Source organism: Diachasmimorpha longicaudata, chromosome 3 (genome assembly GCF_034640455.1).
Source record: "Diachasmimorpha longicaudata isolate KC_UGA_2023 chromosome 3, iyDiaLong2, whole genome shotgun sequence".
Classification (NCBI taxonomy): domain Eukaryota; kingdom Metazoa; phylum Arthropoda; class Insecta; order Hymenoptera; family Braconidae; genus Diachasmimorpha; species Diachasmimorpha longicaudata.
In genome coordinates this window covers 5,796,963-5,817,078 of record NC_087227.1, presented here as the reverse complement: position 1 = coordinate 5,817,078, position 20,116 = coordinate 5,796,963, and the positions used below count along the sequence as shown (strand labels likewise).

General features: G+C 36.3%; 3 protein-coding genes across 12 annotated transcripts in view; 1 reads left to right on the top strand and 2 right to left on the bottom strand.

The window, feature by feature from the left end:
* Window positions 1-172: 172 nt before the first annotated feature.
* LOC135161022 (NADH-ubiquinone oxidoreductase 75 kDa subunit, mitochondrial) lies at window positions 173-4,592 on the bottom strand. 3 transcript variants are annotated; one of them, XM_064118258.1, is made up of 8 exons: window positions 4,533-4,592; window positions 3,564-3,839; window positions 2,294-3,370; window positions 1,821-2,006; window positions 1,554-1,743; window positions 1,198-1,373; window positions 602-736; window positions 173-512 (listed from the first exon to the last, which is right to left on the bottom strand). In XM_064118258.1, exons 1-8 carry the CDS (start codon window positions 4,575-4,577, stop codon window positions 360-362), a joined length of 2,238 nt encoding a protein of 745 aa, XP_063974328.1. In that variant the 5' UTR covers window positions 4,578-4,592; the 3' UTR covers window positions 173-359. The 3 variants fall into 3 exon arrangements, with proteins under 3 accessions (XP_063974328.1, XP_063974329.1, XP_063974330.1); XM_064118259.1 differs by lacking the exon at window positions 4,533-4,592 and adding an exon at window positions 4,131-4,393; XM_064118260.1 differs by lacking the exon at window positions 4,533-4,592 and adding an exon at window positions 3,954-4,117.
* Window positions 4,593-4,876: 284 nt separating this feature from the next.
* Window positions 4,877-8,022, top strand: LOC135161029 (tubulin epsilon and delta complex protein 1-like). 3 transcript variants are annotated; one of them, XM_064118286.1, is made up of 6 exons: window positions 4,877-5,149; window positions 5,221-5,488; window positions 5,553-5,637; window positions 6,127-6,338; window positions 6,413-6,760; window positions 7,105-8,022. In XM_064118286.1, exons 2-6 carry the CDS (start codon window positions 5,369-5,371, stop codon window positions 7,444-7,446), a joined length of 1,107 nt encoding a protein of 368 aa, XP_063974356.1. In that variant the 5' UTR covers window positions 4,877-5,149; window positions 5,221-5,368; the 3' UTR covers window positions 7,447-8,022. The 3 variants fall into 3 exon arrangements, with proteins under 3 accessions (XP_063974356.1, XP_063974355.1, XP_063974354.1); XM_064118285.1 differs by having other exon boundaries at window positions 4,879-5,114; window positions 6,413-6,781; XM_064118284.1 differs by having other exon boundaries at window positions 4,879-5,149; window positions 6,413-6,781.
* Window positions 7,667-20,116, bottom strand: part of LOC135161028 (cell growth regulator with RING finger domain protein 1-like) — a 30,704-nt gene continuing 18,254 nt past the window's right edge. For 5 of the 6 annotated variants that reach the window (XM_064118281.1, XM_064118280.1, XM_064118277.1 and 2 more), the window contains 4 exons: window positions 13,077-13,248; window positions 12,327-12,468; window positions 12,120-12,227; window positions 7,667-11,710 (listed from right to left, as the gene is read on the bottom strand). In XM_064118281.1, coding sequence (XP_063974351.1) covers window positions 11,258-11,710; window positions 12,120-12,227; window positions 12,327-12,468; window positions 13,077-13,248 — 875 coding nt within the window. In that variant the 3' untranslated portion in view covers window positions 7,667-11,257. The remainder of the gene's footprint in view (window positions 11,711-12,119; window positions 12,228-12,326; window positions 12,469-13,076; window positions 13,249-20,116) is intronic. The other variant, XM_064118279.1, reaches the window with a different exon arrangement.

Below are 20,116 nucleotides of genomic sequence, written 5' to 3'. Positions count from 1 at the left end.
CCGAAGGGCTCTGTATGTCCAACTTTCGATCCTACCCATAGAGAGTAATGTGGACTCTACCTATAATTCAACCTATACGATGACCAATTTTTGTGTAATTTCATATCATTTGAGAAATCTGGATTGTGAGTAATGTACAAACAAAAACATTGTACATAAAATATCTATGAACTCTGTTATCATTTTTTAATCATTTATTGGGGATGATTACATCATACAGAAGTTGAAACATCCTCCGAAACATTCTAATGATAATTTGAAATTAAAAAATGATCATTTATAAATACGCAATCATACTAAGCCACAACAGAGTCCTATCTATTTACAGATTTTGCTTAATTATCGTTGAAGCAGCTTTTCTAGGTGGAACAAGGCTGACGGCCCTTGAGAACTGCCTGGACGCATTTAGCCATTGTTGGAGAGGCTCGAGATATTACATCAGTCCTGAAGAATTGGTCAAGGGATTTTTGCTTTACGTCTACTGGATCTTGAAGGAACGAACCTCCAGTTTTCTAAAGAGAAAAACAATCAATAATGCATTTTATCTTTATGCTGAGGATATCCGTGGTTTATCAGTAGTTATTGTATTTTTCCCACGTACCTTTGATAATTCTAACGCTTGGGCGAAGAAATTCGCTGGTTCAACATCACCATATCGGACTAAATGTGGAGCAACCTCTTCAAGTCTCGATCGAACGCCAGCAATGGTATCATAAGGCAATTCAATTCCAGAGACCTGAAATTTTGTTACAAAAAATAGTACAAGATTATTACTTATTCCTATTTTAATTTCATACTAGCTTAATTGATAATTGTAATTCCTTCATTAGGTCAGGAAAATAATGTTCAAAAGATGACACCCAATTAATCCACAAATATTTTATCAGGTAAGTAATTCATTAATTCAATAACCCTCCAGTTATCTTAATTAAATGCAACTCTCATAGATCTAGATAATATTACTCTGTCGATGACATTCTACTGTCTATTTTAGGTTCAGGTGTCCATTTTACTCCATCTGTTCGCATTCTCCGTCCTTCCACAACTTACAATTAGTTACCCACGATCAAACGAACAATTTCAATTAAAATATAACCATTCCTTCGTTTCATATATAATAATGATTTTTTTCCAAAACGAAAAATGTCAATTCTAATCGATAATCCACCAGAAGTGTTAGGAAAGTGAATTAATTACCTCCGCAAGTGCCCGAAGAACTTTCCAATCAGGTCGTGCCATTCCTGGGGGTGTTATTGCAGCACCAGTTTGCTGTGCACGGCCCTCGGTATTGACATAGCTGCCTGTTTTCTCTGTGTATGCAGCCCCAGCAAAGACAACATCAGCTATTGTTGCCCCACGATCTCCATGACTTCCTGTTAAGTGAATTTGTTGAAAAAAAATTAATCTCAGGATTTAATTTCACACGCGGTTCACAGGGAAATGGTTGTCCGAAGGAAGGGATTCAAGGACAAGGAATTTTCCCAGCGGTAAAGGATCTGTGATCCACAATCTTAGGGAAGAGAAAGAAAAATGACTGAAATTTTTGTAGTTACCTAGGTAAATTATGAATGTGTTTGGAAATTCTTCTCTTGTAATGTTGGTGTCATCAGCACCAAGGAGGAACAGTACCTTTGGCTGTAAACTCTTAACATCTTCTACAGTTGATCCATACCCAATATCCAGAGCAGCAACTTGGGATGCATTTGTGTGGAGAATATTCAAAACTTTCCAATCAGCTGGAGCCTAAAGTAATAGATATTATTATTCTCAGCATTTGAAAGAAATCGAAGGATATTCAGTGAAAAATCTGTTTGACATACCTTTGTTGTCTCTCCAAGAGATTTTGCCAATTCTTGAGCTGTCGCGAGTATCTTTGCCCCATCCTTTCGCCCTAACTGCTCGGCCCCGAGGATAATTAATGGTTTTTTCGCTTTCTTCAGAGTTTCACTGAATGAATGTTGACCACTTTTAAGTTGTTCCAGTAGATTGGCTGACTGCCCCAAATGCTACAATATAAAATCCAAAATGTTAGATTTTGTCTATGATCTTATTGATGATACGATTAATCAATCCATAATAAATGGAACTTGACAATGAGTTCATTATATAATTTACCACATAAGACTGAACACAAATAAATTGTCCAAATTAATTTGTAACTGAATTCATAATTTAAGATTGTAAACAATAATACTGTTTACGAGAATTATTATGACTCAAATTGTGTTCTGTCAGGAAAATAGTCATGTCGTAAATATAAAGATTCCCTCTACAATTTGACATATTCACTTACCTCATAATCATAAGTAAGATCGACCTTCGGTCCAATAAGTCCAATAGTCTGTTCTCCGTGAAGATATCCCTTTCTCAGTCTCGTATTAACCAATGGCGCTTCATACCGGGGATTAGCCCCAATAAGTAGGACAACATCAGCCTCTTCAACATTTTGAATTCTATTGTTCATCAGATAATTGCTCCTTAAATCAATACCAGATCCCTCTTTGGGAAAATTTTGTTCAGTAGCAAGTACTTCTCCACCCAATTTATTGAGTAGATCTTTCATCGTCATCAGCGCTTCAGCATCGGTTAATTTTCCAGTGATAGCAGCACATTTACCAGAGGGAATATTCTGAAGGCCACGAGCTGCAGCTATCAGGGCATCCTCCCACTCAACATTTTCCAATTTACCATTGATTCTCATCATAGGAGTGATGAGTCTCTGACGTTTCAGCCCATCATAAGAGAATCTAGCTTTATCTGATATCCATTCTTCATTGACTTCCTCATTAACTCTCGGTAGAATTCTCAGGACTTCTCCAGTCCTGCTGGATACCACAATATTGCTGCCAACTGCATCAGATATATCAATACTGTCCGTCCTACGAGTCTCCCAGGGTCTTGCCACAAAAGCGTATGGTTTGCTTGTCAAAGCTCCCACGGGACACAAATCAATGATATTTCCTGATAACTCGGACATGAATAACTTCTCTACATACGTCCCCACTTGCATATCGTTTCCACGTCCAGTGGTGCCCAAATCATCAACACCAGCGACTTCTGATGCAAAGCGAATGCATCTGGTGCAGTGAATACAACGAGTCATTGTTGTTTTTACCAATGGGCCAAGATCCTTGTCCTCTACAGCGCGTTTACCACTGAATTCGATATCAGTAAAACGACTTCGATCATTTCCAAATGCCATGCTCTGATCCTGAAGATCACATTCACCACCCTGATCACAGATGGGACAGTCTAGGGGATGATTCACCAGAAGAAACTCCATTACACCTTCACGAGCTTTTCGAGTCAAGTCTGAGTTGGTTTTAACTCGCCAGCCTTTCATCACTGGCATTGCACAGGCTGCAACAGGCTTAAAGAGAAATTTAGACATGTTTTTTCAAGGTTCGATGGTTTCTGTTATCAATTTATGGGTTTTCCAACGAAAACAAAAAATAATAATTTTCCAAACTGTCTTTTCTGAGGAAGTAGAGCAATTTTTTTATATTGTTTAACTGTTGGACACCGGATAATTTGTAAAAATGATTTCCAATGAGTTTTCTCACCTTCATCTGCTTCTCAATCTCCACAAGACACATTCTGCAATTACCAGCAACTGCTAATCGCTCATGATAACAGAATCTCGGTATCTCAACGCCAATTTTGGCAGCTGCCTGGAGAACAGTTGTTCCAGGTGGCACTTGCACTGGTTTATCATCGATGAAGAGCTCCACCAGATCTTGACCAGCTTGGCACTTGTTTGCTGATGTTTGAATGCCAGCAACTCCCAGTCTACCTGTGGACAGTCCGGCTGTTCGTACTAGAGGAAGTCGCAACATCTTCTGAAAATTGAAAGCACAATTTACAGGCTACACCGATGATTGTTTACTTGTTAATCATTTCATTTGTTGTTTGTTACATAATGAATGCAAAATAAAGGTGAACGATTTTATAACCTCAATTTCACTGACACGGAGACAATTGGTATGACTGGTGGAGCTTTAAATAAACCCCCCAAGTTATAAAAAATCCATGGAATCGAGGGGTGAAAGGGGTGGAGAGGTGATGGGGGTGGAAATTGTGAAATTGGATGATTTTTGGAAATTTCACAATTAAATCACTTTTTACACCACCTTGGTCGGTTAATCCAGATGTCGCGGCTAGGGAGTGTACACATACACAGAGAGAGGATTGACTTGAAGTAGAGGCTTTACTTCGGGGGGGTTTTGAGTGACGCCAGCGGCGTCGTAGTACCTCGTACCTAATCGATTTTGATAAATTATTAAAAATACAACGGCAGTTTATAGCCGACGGATAGTAAAAAATTATTAATAGGTTAATTCCATATCGAAACAGAATCCTTTGTCGTTCATTAACTGATTTGTTTAATTATTGCTTAGTAGAGAACTCGCTACAGTTTAATTAAGAAAGATGATTTTTTGAGCAAAATTGAAACGATGATTATGGATTATCGACGCGGTTGCAAATAAAGTAATACATGTACAATGATGTGCTGACAATGGACAATCATATACATTAATTAGTTTTTGTGTTTGCAACCCCCCGCGGGTTAAGTCCATCCGAAGTTTCACACTGAAGTAGAGGCTCAGTTCGGGGGGTTTGAGTGACCCGGGGGGGCTCCGTTCGTACTTGCACAACTCTAAAAATGAACAACTGAACAGAAAATTTTCAAACTGTGAGAGCACCACTGTGCAGGGATTCAACTGTCGAGACAAAAAGCTAAGCTGTACATGTGGCGCTGGGTCCACATGTACAACCACATTTTTGTCTCAACAGTTGAATCCCTGCACAGTGGTGCTCTCACAGTTTGAAAATTTTCTGTTCAGTTGTTCATTTTTAGAGTTGTGCAAGTACGAACGGAGCCCCCCCAGTGACCCCAGTAGCATCGTAGTACCTCACCCCAGAAGAGGCAGGACGCCACACGTAATCCTCGGGTGTCTGTTGCATTTTTAATAATTTATATCAAAATTAATGAGACAAACGATTGAATTATTTCATTCTGCGAAGAGGAATCCCCTGTCGGCTATCTACACCCAAATACCCGGTTTTCATAAAGTTGTTGACAGTTGGTTACAGTGATTGTCTGTTGTTAATAGGTAATTTCCCGAGTAAAGTCGCTTTATCACAGATGGTAAGGCCAACTCTTCGTCATCTACTTCATCCTCAGGTTTCCCGCCGAATTACTCTCCCATTTCATTACAGGAAACAACTCGCCTTCCAGTAACCTAGATGACAACACCACAACAACAACAACAATACGAGCCACGTATGAACCATCGACTTGTCATTAATTTTTCGGCAAGATAAATGCAATTTTTTAAATTATCCAATAATTGATTGTGGCTCTGTAATGAGTGATATAAAAAGCGTCATTAACTTATTATGCAAACACATTGGCCAATGTACGGAAGTGCAAGTACATCCGGAGCATTTCAAAGCAGCCAAGTATAACGAAGATTCACCGGAAGCTGTGAGTTAATTAGTAAAATGATATACAAGTTATGGAATTTTATATTGATAAATATTTATTACAGGCTCAATGTTTTTGGACGTTGTTGAATACTCTGAGTTTTTACGCAATCAAGAAAACACAACCAGCACTCGATTTTCAACATTACGGTATTTTGGAAGAATGGCTCATAATCTCGTTGTATTCTTTCATTAATTTTAGTTTTATCTGCAATTAGATGAATAAGAAAATGAATTCTTCCATATCTTATGTTCAAAGGGACATTTTCCGCACGTTGAACCTGCGCAAAAGCCACTTAGAACCCTAATTAGCCTCTCACTTACCATAATATTCTCCTAACAAGGCTTGATTTGGTTGATCTTGATATACCGTCAACATTGTGTCGATCATTCATCGATAGTGTGCCGACATTCCGGTTGAAATTACAACGAAACGAACATTTTAAACAAAAGTCCAGAACGTTCCAAAATAATTATGGAACGTTCCGGTAACAAATGCGTAACTGTTCGGTAATTTTGACTGAATAATTTTCACTGGCAGATTAGGGAACAGGAACGTAGTTTTTAAATAATTGTTCTCTTTGTACAATCGATGAAATTTCCTATTGATGCTCAATTTATTTTACAACTGAATTCCAGATGAAGTTAAATCCACGAAATTATCCTTTGCATATCTTCGGTATCCGAGCATTGAATTCTACGGTTTATCAAATAAAGATTCCCGAAATAATCGGGAACTTTTGTTGGCATTGGCCTGGCTCATCGGTGTTCACAATGTTCTGGAAACTGCGATGATGTTCAAGTTGATTAACAGTATTTTAGGCGGAGAATGTGTGCAGAGTGATTCACTGGTGAGTATTCCATTAAATTTGTAAAGAACCAAGTGGTTCCTCTTCACTGCAATTTCACATTAAATACTCAACAGAAACATCAACAAGAAGAGAATAACGAAAAGGTGTCTTTAGATCTGATCAATGAAATTCAGTCGATCGTACACAAGTGCACGACAGTGAATAATAATTTGAAGGACATTAATGAACTCATCTCTGAGAGGATAAAATCAACGAGCCAAGTACATGCAGCATCTGCTAACAGCTGTGGACTCCCACATCTGAATGTACCGGAAATGTGCATTATTAAACAATTTGTGACACGTGAGGATAAATATTCGGAGTACAACGAAAAGAATCTTCTTGATTTACAGCAATTGGGAGTTATGATTGAGATTAATTCTATGTGGAGGAGGAGCGAGGCGATTTTTTTCGATTGGATGGTGAGGAAAATTGGATTGAAGGTATTCGACGCCGTTCTAGCAAAATCTTACGTTTTTGAATTTTTTTCTTTGTTTTTTACTAAAATTCGTTGAAAGTATTTCATATGTATTGTCCAGTAGTCTGCAATGGGGTTTCATAGCATAGTTAGCGAATAATTGAGCAAAATATTCTACAAAAATTTACGGTCTGACCTTTTCTAAACAAAATTTTATGCGCCCGAAAATACCTCCGCAAGACATTGTCCCAAGATATGTTCAGCATCCTCTACATTACCATTTTTGACTGCCTCCCACACGAACCCTCCCCACTGTGTCACCTCCTGAATCATTAATTTCAATTCCAGGGGACAGTACTCAAAGAACACAAGCTAATGCCACTGATAGAATTCTCCGAACAGGCTATGGACGAATTTTCCACGTTTATTTGCATTCTCCGGCACTTGACGAAGAAAAAAATTCACTCATTAAGGCATTCCGACGGTCTCGACAGTGAAAATATCCCGAAGACTCCATGTACCGCCAGATTTTCGAAAACTCAACAGAGAAATGCTAATACAAGACTCTGGACTTCTGAAATTGCTGAAAAACTTGAAGAAGAGCAAGGGAAAACCTCCGAGAAAATGACAGAGTTGATGTCAGAGCTGAATACGCTCTTGAAATCCATTCCCAATTGCATTCAGATTTGATGAGATTGTTGCAATAAAAAAGTCTCTCAAATACAAATGAAACTTCTTTTGAGTTGAACTGTGAAAAGCTCTTAATAATTATCAATAACGTCTTTGAGTTAAATTTAATTCCCAGTAAGATCTGCGTTCATTCAATTCTGAATGCAATTTTATTTCTAATCCCATCGTTCGCACATTCGTCATAACAGAAAAGTAAATTAATGAAATGATGAAGAATAAGTGTTGGGCAATATTCTTTATTAAATAAATTACTTACAAATCCTCGCATGCAGGAATCTTGTTACTGAATCATTGGAATATCTAAGAAAATCGTTTTGTTTTTCTGCACAAATTCATACAGCGATCAAATTTTGTTTTATCTTCTTCACTAAAAATACAGTAGACTTGATAGGCCGCTACTACTTAGAAATTCCTTACAAATTTATTCTCTCGTATTGTTTGCTAATCCTCATCGCTATGTACAAAATCAAATAATCAATTATGTGATAGAAATTCATCTGGTAGAGATAATTGTTTCCTTCTTCCCCGTAGTTTCTTTTCCTCCATTCATATATTCATTTCTTAATTTTATCTCCATCATCATTGCGCATGAGTGAAACTAATAATGATCAACATTTCATTACTGGGGATTATAGGTATAAATCAATACAAATTGAGATAATGATCCTTGATTAAATTAAGAGGATTCATCTCATCGCCGTATGTCGGGCGTAGGCGTGCAATCCACATCTACAATAAACATTATTCGGATTATCACAGTCTGTGTATTTACAACTTAAATTATTTAAATCTAGTTCATTTAATTTTAGGTAGATTTTTCACGTCTCTTTGCAGTTGACGAGTATTGGGAATTTATTAGTTCAGGAAATTTTGTCTATCGTCATCGAGATCGATGGCCAGCATTTTTCATCGATTAGATAGGGCCTTTACCTCGTAAAGCAAATGAACAAAAAATATATTTATTGCTTACAATGATAGACTTATGCATTAATCATCTCCACAAAGGTGACGATTAAACAAGAATTTTCAAAAAGACCAATTTAAAAAATGATCAAAAAAGTTATAGTTTCGAGAAAATGAAAAAAATATATATATTTCTTCGAATTATTCTCAGTTGGGTGGGGTTTATACGGGATAACATTTTTTTTAATCATTCATTACTCAAAATATTAAAATCTCGTTTTACTCAAGATTTCAAATAAAACATTCCTCTAAAATTAACAGCACGTGATATAGTTCCAGACTATGCAAAAATATTTCAAACTCATGTCCCCCCAACTTTAAACTTTAGAAGAAAAAAATTCAAGAAAGAAGAATTTAATTGTTGAAACATTCGAAAATCGACGTTGGTAATAAAATATCGTTCATCTGATACTACAGATATAATTTAGAATAAAATATTTCAAGCCGATATGTAATTCGAATGGAAAACACTCCGATGTATCAAATTCTGCAGAGTCATTTAACTAAAAAATTTTAATGAAAATAAACATCATATTAAAGAAAAATACCTCTATCGTTAACTATCTCTCCTCTACAAATATTTACACAACACCTCATCAATCCTACTTACATATAATAATAGGCATTATCAGTGGAAACTGTGAATAGTCGACTGATTGTAAAAATTGACAAATAATCGTTGTGTGAAACGAGTGATGTCTCGATTCTGGATGAGATCATGGAGTCCGGTGTTCCAAGTAATTTAATCAACTCCAACAAAATTGCCTTTCCCTCGATTTTCTCGCCTCCAGAATCTCAGATATTCATCGTTTAACATTACTAGACAGAATAAATTAATAATCGTCGCAATCACTTAAACGAAAATAACTCGTGAATAATAATGTGTCGTTGAGTAATCAAATATTAACGGCATCACTCGGACCGCATCTACAGTCGTCTAGTCTAGACAATAATAAAGAGAATACCGATCAAGTGTTAAGAGAAGAAAATTGTCAATCAGAAGATGATAGTGCTGAAACGTGAAATTGTAGAAAAATTCTGAACTGCAATGTCTCATTCTTGAGGCATTCCAGCCAGTGGTAAAATTTAATGTCATATCAATTCACGTCAATAACACAAAAATGTCAATTTTCCATACAGCTAAGGAGAGAAACTTTTCTCACGAAAATTGAGAATTTATAATTCATCAGATGATTAATTCAGCCTTGTGAGCAATTTCTTCTCGCATGTAGAGCGAATTGTCCAGTGTAATAAAAATTTCAATAATTATTTTTGATTGATCCAAATCGTTTATCGATCGAATGATTTTAGAAGGAAATACTGAAATTGACAGAATATGGCGCGACACAAATGCCCATTAAATTTTAATGTTTTCGATTGAAACAGATTGACATACGTTATCTCAATTTTTCCTATTTAATTTTTTTTATCATTTTTTTGTAATTATTTTCTTGCCAGTGCATGCAAATCATTGTCTGTATGATCAGATATCCTCTTTGAAAGAAGCATCTAATTATCCAATTTATCAACATCAAGATATTTTGCAAAAAAATCTGTTCAATTGAAAGCAGAATTTATGGATGCAATAAAATACTCATCTGGTTTACCAAGAATATGTTGGATATTGATTAATGCGATACTTTGCCACCAGCAATCTCTTGTTACGACAAACGCAATTCTTCATCATTAGAACTGATAATCTTGCAATTGGAATTTTGAAAAAAAAAATACCTGCGCCAAGTTGGACGCGTTTGAATTGAACGAACATTGAGTTGTATAAAATCGTTTTCATTGTAACACGTTAATTTTTTTCATGATATCAAATAAATAGAATATCCTATGCTATAACAAAATCCATTAGCTAGAATCGAATTCTGGTTTAGTGCAAATCAATATTTGCGTCGTTCGATAAGATTTTATCGTGCGACTATTCGTTCGATGAACGTTTTGGATAAATCATCAATTTTCTACGCTTCAGAAATTTTTTTTCTCTCAGTTCATATGACGGTAATCTGATTTCAGGGTTGAATATTCGAAAGATTTCAATGTAATTAAAAAAAATAATCTCGGCAAAGTGAACGATTTCAGGTGTCAATAGTAAACAGGGATGGCCGTTAACATTATTTTTAGTACTATTACCAACTTTATTACCGATTACTGATGTCTTTAAATCATACTACTCTATTTAATCCATAATCTTTCAATCAGTAACAAGAGTAGGAGAATTTCGCCTTATCTAATGAAGCAGTGATATTTAGAAATTTTTTAGTAATCCATGATTAAGTAATCAGAATTGAAACCGTACCATAATTCGATGGATGAGTAATCGAGGTGTACTCCATAAACCGGAAACTATTTCTTTGTGATTACCAACTAATCAATTATTGGATGAACCTTAGCAATGATGGTGTCTCATTAATTGATTAATCAGCAGTGACTCAATTCCAATATTTCAGTGAGTGTCTCATTAGCCGACCGTTAATTTCAATTCCAGATTGATTTAATGCCGGTGATGAGCTTTAAGGATTATCACTGATGAACAGAGCAATTATCAATTTTTCTGTATCAATATTTAATCTGAACATCACTTGAATTAATAATAAAAAATTGTCCTACTCCGATCACTCATTGCTCAACTAGTCTTTTCTCTTCATAGTCCATTGATGATTACTACAATAATAAAATAATGTTAATAAAAAAATCATGATATGGCCATCTCTGAAAGGAAAGACTGGACAATCTCCCTATTTCCATAAAAATAGAAGAAAAAAATATACATTCAAAAACTAATGATTTTCAGGACAGATTGATTGGACGTTTTTTCACCCTAAAATATAGTATTGAAGTTTTATCGAGCAAAACCGAGAAAATCCGTAAGCCTGTCATTCCAGTCGTGTAGCCAATGTGAAGGTCCATGTGTTGCTTGTCTCTGTTTACAAGGATTCATCTCCTTCTCCGGTGGCATATATTCCTCACCTCTGATGCAGAAGTAACTCTTGATAGGACTGCGACACATTGGACACCTATCCAATTTACCGAAGCAAGAGGCACATATACACGTGTGTCGGCAGGGCAATAAGGCCCTCGATAATGGAAAATATTGGCAAACTACACATAACTGTTCACCCGTTGTGTTCCATAAAGAGCCCTCGGTATCACCAGCACCAGATGCTACCAAAGCTCCTCTCGATGCTCCACCATTATTGTTGCAGGGCTCTGCCAAGGCCAGGGCCGGCCCCAGGCCTGATGAGACATCACCCTCGTCATAATTTGTTGAGTTACCAGTTGCCAGGTATAATTGCTGAAATGACCATAATTTGTCTAAATCAATCAATGAATATTTGAATCGCAAACGCTCTTTGTAGACTTCTGACCCTAAAAATTCTCACAAATAAAATCTCAAGTTTTTTTAATACATCAATTGAGATATTTTTGTGATATACCACAGGCATGCTGACATATGTATATAAAATAATTCAAGGCCCGGGTCGATAGGCCGAACTATCTGGAATGGATATAATATAGTTTTCGATATCTTTGAATTTCCAAAAATAGAAGAGAACAGCTTCGACTCTCGTCCTCCTCCGAAAAAGGACCTGAAAAGTCTTCGAGTATCGTAATCTCGTCAAGGTCGCATGCAATCATCAAAATGTGAATTTAAAAATGAGTGAAATTACCAAATAAAACAGGTTTTTTTGGAGAACACTCACCTTCAAGCAGGACAGCTGGCCGTTGGCCTGTTTCAGATACTGCGCGAGAATTGAGGTCGGCAGTGTGCACACACTATCTTTAATGTGGACGACATTCACCAAAGCGACCTATTGGGAAAAAAATAATGACATTTTCGGTGAAATTACCCATGTCCATTTGCATATTACTTATTGATACAGATTGAGAAATACATTAAATTTACTAACTGTCTCGTCGGGATGTGGATCTCTGTTGTCCTTTCGCGTGAGAAATATTACGAGTGGGTAGCAGAGTCTCGGAGGTGTTCCCAGCTCTAACTCGGGGGCTGGAAGTGACAGTCTCAGGGTTTCTTCACCGTGAGGTTGCCTACTGCAGTTAATGAGTCAAGGAGAACGTTGAGAATAATTTTGAATGATAACAGAATGGTGAAAGTTTACACAATTTCAAAGTTCATTTTGGGAATATCTTGGGAGTTTGTGGTTTTGAACTTAAATCGGCAGTTTCTACAAGTTTTCAATATTTCTTCAGCGAAAGGGTTTCCAAATATTTGGTAATCATATTTGAGTCGAGTCAGTCTCTAAAATCATTAAATTTTTATCACGACGACATTCATCTAAGTAAATCTACAAAGAAACCCATCACTGTAGTGATTTCAAATCTCCAAAACCTGCGAATTATTCCACAAATAGCGTACATCGCTGATAGTGGTTTCATAATTAACATATTTTACTTTTCTATGTCCTCTACAAGTCCACTTTTCCTCCACCGACATCTGAATTTAGTCTCAATCTCAAACACGTGATGTTTTGCTATCTGTGGACCAGCCTTCGTCTTAATTCTTTATCAATAATAATTAATACTAATTTTCTATTTACAAATTGTCCAGCAAACATCGTCAGGGATTCAGTCTAAATGTTCATCGTTGCATTATATAATCTGGAGCAAACTAGGAAAAACTTGACAGCTGAAAAGGATACGTTTCTGGTGGTGTGAGGTATTGAGCGTGACCTTGAAGAAGAGTACCGTTCAACGAGGCGTCCCTCAGTGCATTCCAAGGTTTCCACAATGCTAAGTGTAATTCTCGAATACTGACACCCCAGATCGCCTGGATGGAGTACTCCACTTGGCTGGAGACCTCGCATTCAACTTCTGAAACATAATTTAGAGAATTTCGTAAGAGATGGCTATCAGTATTACAATTCCTAATTGCCCTCTGTATTTAACGATATTGTTTCGGTTGGAACGTACTTCAAGTTTAAAATTAGTATAATAATTAAAATGTCAAGATGTCAAATATTAAAGTTGGCGTTATCCCAGAGAATCATAAAAAATAAATAGGAAAACCCTTGAAATAGTGAGAAAGAGTCGTTATGGAACGAAAAAAGTGATCACCACCTTTTCATAAAATAGAGTTTAAGAACTAATCGTCATTTTTTTTTTAATTAAAAGTGAGGTAGCTCGAACGGGTTATGTACACTATTATTAATGTCACTCCAGTTATTTCACATTTTTTTCTTTGATTTTATAATTCGATTCAGGTTTGTAAATTAGTCTTTCAAATATTTCTAAATAAATTTGGAATATTTTTTATCAGTTGCATCTGCAACTGTTCTAGTCGTGAAAGTTATCAGTAGGAGAATTTTGTATTATCTAGTCAATTAGTAATGCTATTCAGTGATTTCATCACCAAGTAATTAGAGTTAAAACCTTTCCATTATTCTAGGGATGAGTAATCGAGGTGCAGTCCACTAACCAAAAACTTGTGAAGAAAAATAATTCTCCCGAACTAATTCACATACAAATGAGTTTCCAGTTTACTCAAGATAACGGAATAGATTAGAAATGGCCCAGACAAAAGACTGGCCACGTCTCATTCGTTGGTGTACGAGGAACCTTCTCCACTTACTCAGACTAAGAATTTTTCCGAATCACTATAACTAATGATCATCATAACAAGTCAATACCTCTCTCGCAGATGTCTTGAATAATGGATCGAACCGTTAGATAAAAAAAGCACTCAATGTTCTTTATTTAATGCTGCGTCCCTCGAGAGGTCAAGAACCGAGGGAGAATGGGCGTAATGACAGGCAGGCGAGTTTCAGGACGTCGAACTTTCTGCCCAGAGATTCGAAGATTGAAGACAAAGATAAAAATATGTTATTAAAAAACCGTACATTTCGCCAACTATTCGAATCGAATCGAATCACAAATATGCGAGGACTATGAACTCATTTTCAATTGATTAGTTTATTGGAAATAAAATGAACAAAGAATGACCACTTTGTTAAAGTAATTGGTAAACGTTTTATTAAGACGTTTTTTTTTCTCCTGTTGACAGCAGCTGTAGAACTAAATAGAGATTGATGAAGTAATAAAGACCGTAACGTCTAGATCATGATTTCTTTTGCACTAAGTTACATCAGATGTTGACATTATTTTCGAAACATTCGAGTAGTTTTGTTGTAAGTGCATCACAGATGGATTAACAGACATTTTTTCCAAAGAGGAAGCTCTGAACAATGTGATTCACTTAATGGAAATGAATACCAGATGCACCATCATCAAGATCATCAATCTCCCTTGCATCAACATGACTGTTCTGCTCGACCAAGTAGGCGGAAAAAATTGTTATTGGACTTGCAAAATTAATCGGCAGCTCCAAGGAATGTGTACTTCATTTTAAAAAATTAGAAAAAAGAGTGAACTGAATTCATTCAATAACATCAACCCAATTCCTCCATCAGTCTCATCTTTGTTATAGGGCCAATTGATTTCTACAACAATTAATCTAATTAAAAACCTCCACTATCTTCTTTAAATTTAGAGACATTCTGCAAAAACTGGATAAGAGAATCGATCTCGTATGAACTTTACAAAATTTTTCGATAAATAAATTTATCTCCTTCCCCACCTCCTTATTGCCTCTGAAATTCTCCTGCATGATACGATGCATCTTGGATTCATCAATTTCTAGAGCATGACTTATCCTGAGTCATCCTGCAGGTATTGATGCTTTCTAAGAACTATTAAACTACTAAAATATAATTAAAATATGATTGAATATAATTAATGATACAATTCTATCAGTCCCAATAGATATTCGAAATGTAATTGGGTAGAATGTCAAGACGAAGAGAAGAGAGGAATGACCAGTAGTCGATGTAAAACAAAGAAACCCTTCGTAACATCAAAGAAACAAAATGAATGGAATTGATAATAATTATATCACTCCAAAAATGTAAACAACGTGAACCTCGTTAGCATTCCATCCTCATCGAATTCATCATCTTCCATCAAGAGTCAACGCTGAAGACCAAATCAAATATCTCTCATAATTCTCCTTACGGTCTCAAGAAATAATTCCAACTTCCACTTCACGTTATCATTAAGCATACGATTATTAGCAAAGTAGTGGGAGAATGGAAACTAGAAGCAAGAAGGGAGCATTCGCGTCACCTCGAGCGAAAGTGAAAGCTGAAGCCGGACCACCTCAACTGACTCGGCCAAGATGCCTAGCCTTTCAGACTCATTCTTTTCTTATATTCCATCCTGTTGCTACATCACAGCCACCATCCACCGAGTCTCAACGAATATTTGGCACACGAAATGAAATTTTAGGTAAAAATTAGCCCTCCAGGGGGTGAAACGAGGGACGGAGATTAGTTTTATCACAAAAATTAGTCTCCCAAGTCTCATTTTTACAATAAAACTTGACCCACGAAGTGATCGATTGTCATTTCGTCCCACGTTCGCCCCTCCAGAGGTCTAAATTTTCCTCAAAATTTATTTCCATGCAGACCATAAACCTGACTTAGTAAATCCTCCGGAGCACTACCATCAGCACCACATCGTTGATCCCCAATGGACCTCACAGGCCCCTGTCAAACGGTCTAATCAACCGCTGGACTTGATTTGTTCATTCAAATGCATCATGTTGAAATAATGTCCATTTTTCTGTTCTATTATGATTTATTTATCATGTCTTTTGCGTCGATAGACCAGCGGTAATTTCGGAATGTAGGACGCCGGGTGTCTCGACATTGCTAACTCTTTCCAAGTTGTAGCACCAGCATGACGTAATTCACATGCCGGTACAACCCCACGTATTATAACATTCATAAACTTTTAAAATTTTTTTTATTCATTTATTCCGGTCTCTTTACATTCCCTTCACCCTCGCATTTGCGTTACACCAGTGGCATTGAGGCTGAACTTCGATCGCCTGGAGAAGTGGTAATGCTACCGTTCATTGAAATGCTAATTGACATATTTGAATGAAAATTAATTGCAAACTTTCGTCTCCATATCAATCATGAATTCTCATGACCCATCACTTCGTGCGATGGTGGTGTCAGAAGGAGATCAGGGATTTCTTGATGACATCCTTCGAACATCTGGGGCTGAATGGAATATTCCAGAGATCAATCCATAATGGTAGCTCTGGAACTGGATGGAATGATTTTTTAAAATTTTGTTCTGTTCAAATACATCATTTGTAATGCAATAAATTGGTAACTGTAAAGCGGGACTTTGTCAACTGATATTGACTGGCATGGAGACAGCATCTGCAGTCTCAGAATGTGAATGAGGCAAACAAAGTTCAACTGAAACTTTGACCCAACGAGAGAACCACGAGACCCACAACTCTGGAGATTGCAGTGAAAGGTAGTGAGGTGTGAGCACACCCGTCCGATACATGAGTTTGTATTAGAACAAAAACACCTCAGACATTTTAGTTCCTCACGATTCTTGTCTGTCTTGGAAACGTAACTGTTCAGTAATGCTCTCTACATTGGATTATCAAATCTACGTTGCATAATTCCCCTGCAGCGGATTCTGGTGGACAACCGGGGCCGGAGGATTAGGTGAGAGTTGCAGCAAACGAGCACGTGAATATCGAGGAGAATCAACTGATGAGGGACGATTTTATGGGATCAAAATTATTCACGAATTGTTAACTCCAATTTAGGACCAATATTTAATATCAATTATTGACGATGATAGAGGTTGAGTAGAAACTTTGATCATCAGGAATTTCCATCATTCAAATAAGATCAAAGATTTGATAAATTCTTTAGTATTGATTTAAGCAATCTAGGGATAGGTCAAGGATCATCTTGAGATGGTGACTGGAATTCCAATATGCTTCTGCCCAAAATATTTCTACTAATAATTCATAAATATTTCTACTAATAATTTATAAATATTTCTACAAACAGCCTTTTGCTTTATAACATGGGCAACTTATTCTTTGGGCTCATGATGATACGAATAATTGGAGATATAGGGAAACTATGATTATAAATTAAATTATTTTTAACTAAAAGAACTGTTGAAGTTTTCATTCCACGATTACAAATATTAATCTTATATTTTACAGTGTGTGTTAATGTATTCATTAACAGAACATTTTTCTGATCTTAAATTTTGAGAAGAATATTTGACGAATATTTAGGAATTTGGATTTTCACTCAAAATGCACTGATGAAGCAAATGAGTTATGATAAACAAATGGATTTTAGTTGTAAGTTAGGACTTATTTGGGTTCACCAAACGCTCATTCGTCAATAGTTCAGTCATTGCCACATACTCGCTGTCATATGCTCGCAGGCTCCTGTTTGTTTTCTCGAGTTATCTTGGGAACAACAATTTTGGAAATTATATTTTCCATTCAAATTTTAGCTAATACCATTCCACTTTTTCACGTAAAAACGCGAAATAAGCGATTACTCTCCCATCGTAATTCAGAGTCTCTTTCTCTGCGATCGTTCAGGGACTTTTTTATTAATTAAAAAAAATAGAACAAAAGTTGTAAGGACTCTTGATATACTGGTGTCTACGTGACTTTACCCGCGTAGTGGCTTCAAGGCCATCGAGGGAACTCGTAACTGCCCGATCAGGACTTATTGGTCGATTTTATTTATTTCTTTTGCTGAATGATTAAATTATTCGCGTGCAGCCGGTGGAGAGACAGGCTACACTACAATTTCGCGATTTTTCTATTACTAGCAGCCTGACCAGTAACGAACGAATCCTTTTGTAAGATACCTGGTGAAATGATTTTTAGGTTAGAGAAATGTGAGTTCTCTGTGAAATTCCTGTCAAGTGATAGTTTTACTCGGATTTCAACGACTAAAGTGAGATTAAACTGCAAAAAAAAAACTTCCCTAACTCCATAAAATATGGATCATCTCAAAATTAATTGTCGATTGATAATTAAAAAAATTTCGTATCATCTTCGTCTGAATGAGAAGACTCTCTATGGGGACTCTGAATCCGACTTCAAAGTTTGAGATTTTTTTCACCGTTGAAGCTCACGGATAAATAACTGTACTCACAATAATTACAAAATAAATCTGTAATGCAAATTAATTCACGAGTTAATTAAAACACCTCATTCATCATTTTCCCCTGGTTTTTCCGAGAAATCATCCCATAGAATTTTCTTCAAGGCCTTGTCCTATCACGCGAGCGTTAATAAACATTTCTTCTATTTCTAGTGATGCAACACTGAAGACAATTAGTGTAAACACTCTAAAGTGTTGGGAATATCAGTTAACGTTGTTGATGATAATTAAACTTTCATTCTGATGGATGAAAAGTTTATGAATATGGCTTCGATAGTTATGGAGTTTCTGTTTCTACTGGGGTTTAATTTATGGTAAACCTTGATATGTGCCAAGGAGAATAACGATAAATTGAGAGCGAGGTTGATTGTTGAATCGAAAAAAATGAGAAACAAAAAAGAGAAAACCTGTTGCCTCGGTAAAGTCAGAAGAATTAAATCTAGAAAATTGTACGTATTCAGGATGAAGGGAATTATACTCCTCTGACATTCTGAGGATCCTCGAACAGACAGTTATTCATTTGGAGATTGAAAAAAAAAATGCAAAAAAAGTTGATAAAACTGTCTCCTAAAGATACAACTGATTCACCCGCTGGAAATCTTCACCTTGAATTTTAAAGAAAAAATCTTGAGAATATAATTTAGAATATTTATGAGGTACAAATAGAGATATTGCAGTGTACGAATAATATTATGTCCACGGATATAATGGGTAATTGGTAACCAGAGCAGACACATATGGCCAGGTAAATGAAAGACAGTTCGTCGATACGATTTTTAAATTTATGAGATTGACCGCACATTGTCTAATTGTCTAATTATTGTTGGAAATATTTCTGAAACAAACTCGAACAATCGACGGGTTGTACGTCTCTCAGGGAATAACGAAACGCACTTGAGTTGTTTACGACGTGAACAGCCCAACACGTGGACAACCCTGTAGACACAAAGGGCCTTGTCTTTGGGGCAGACCTGTCACCCTGGACGAGCCAAGGGCGAGGGACACTCAAACGACCTCTCGAGTAAAGCACATTGGATTATCAAATTACACCGAGTCCTTGAGTAGAAAGTAAATGTTAAAAGGTGAATAAAGATCTGGACGTGGAACTAAATTGAAGGAGACAATTATTTATAATATTATGGAAATCATAATTTAACATTTCGAAATTCAATGAGTTCTGAGTCTAAATTAACCGTGTCAAACGACTGAAGCAATCAGAAATAAATGTGACAGACTTCGAGGATATCGATAGTCTCGATATTTGTTTTTTTTTGTAAAATGATTCGAGTATGATCGACTTGTTAGGGTGGACCATTAATATCTGCTAACTTTGAATTTCGCGCTATAAAGTCAGCCAATAAAGAATAAATTTGGGATAATTTCGATATTTTTGATTGACACGTTAGTCTTTATAAAAAAAATCGTTGGCAATTCAAACTTGCAGCTCAATTACTTCAAACAAATTAATGAAAAATCCCGAGAAATCGGTTTTTAAATGCCGCATTTCTTTGAATTTTAGGGGAATCCCTCTCCTCTAAACTCTCTAAAATCACTCTCCAATTGTTCATGAGATTTCAACTTTTTTCTAACACTCAACCTCATTTAATTCTCTCAATCCTTCGCCAAAAAGCGACGTGAATACAACCGACGTGATATGTTTTATTAATTTT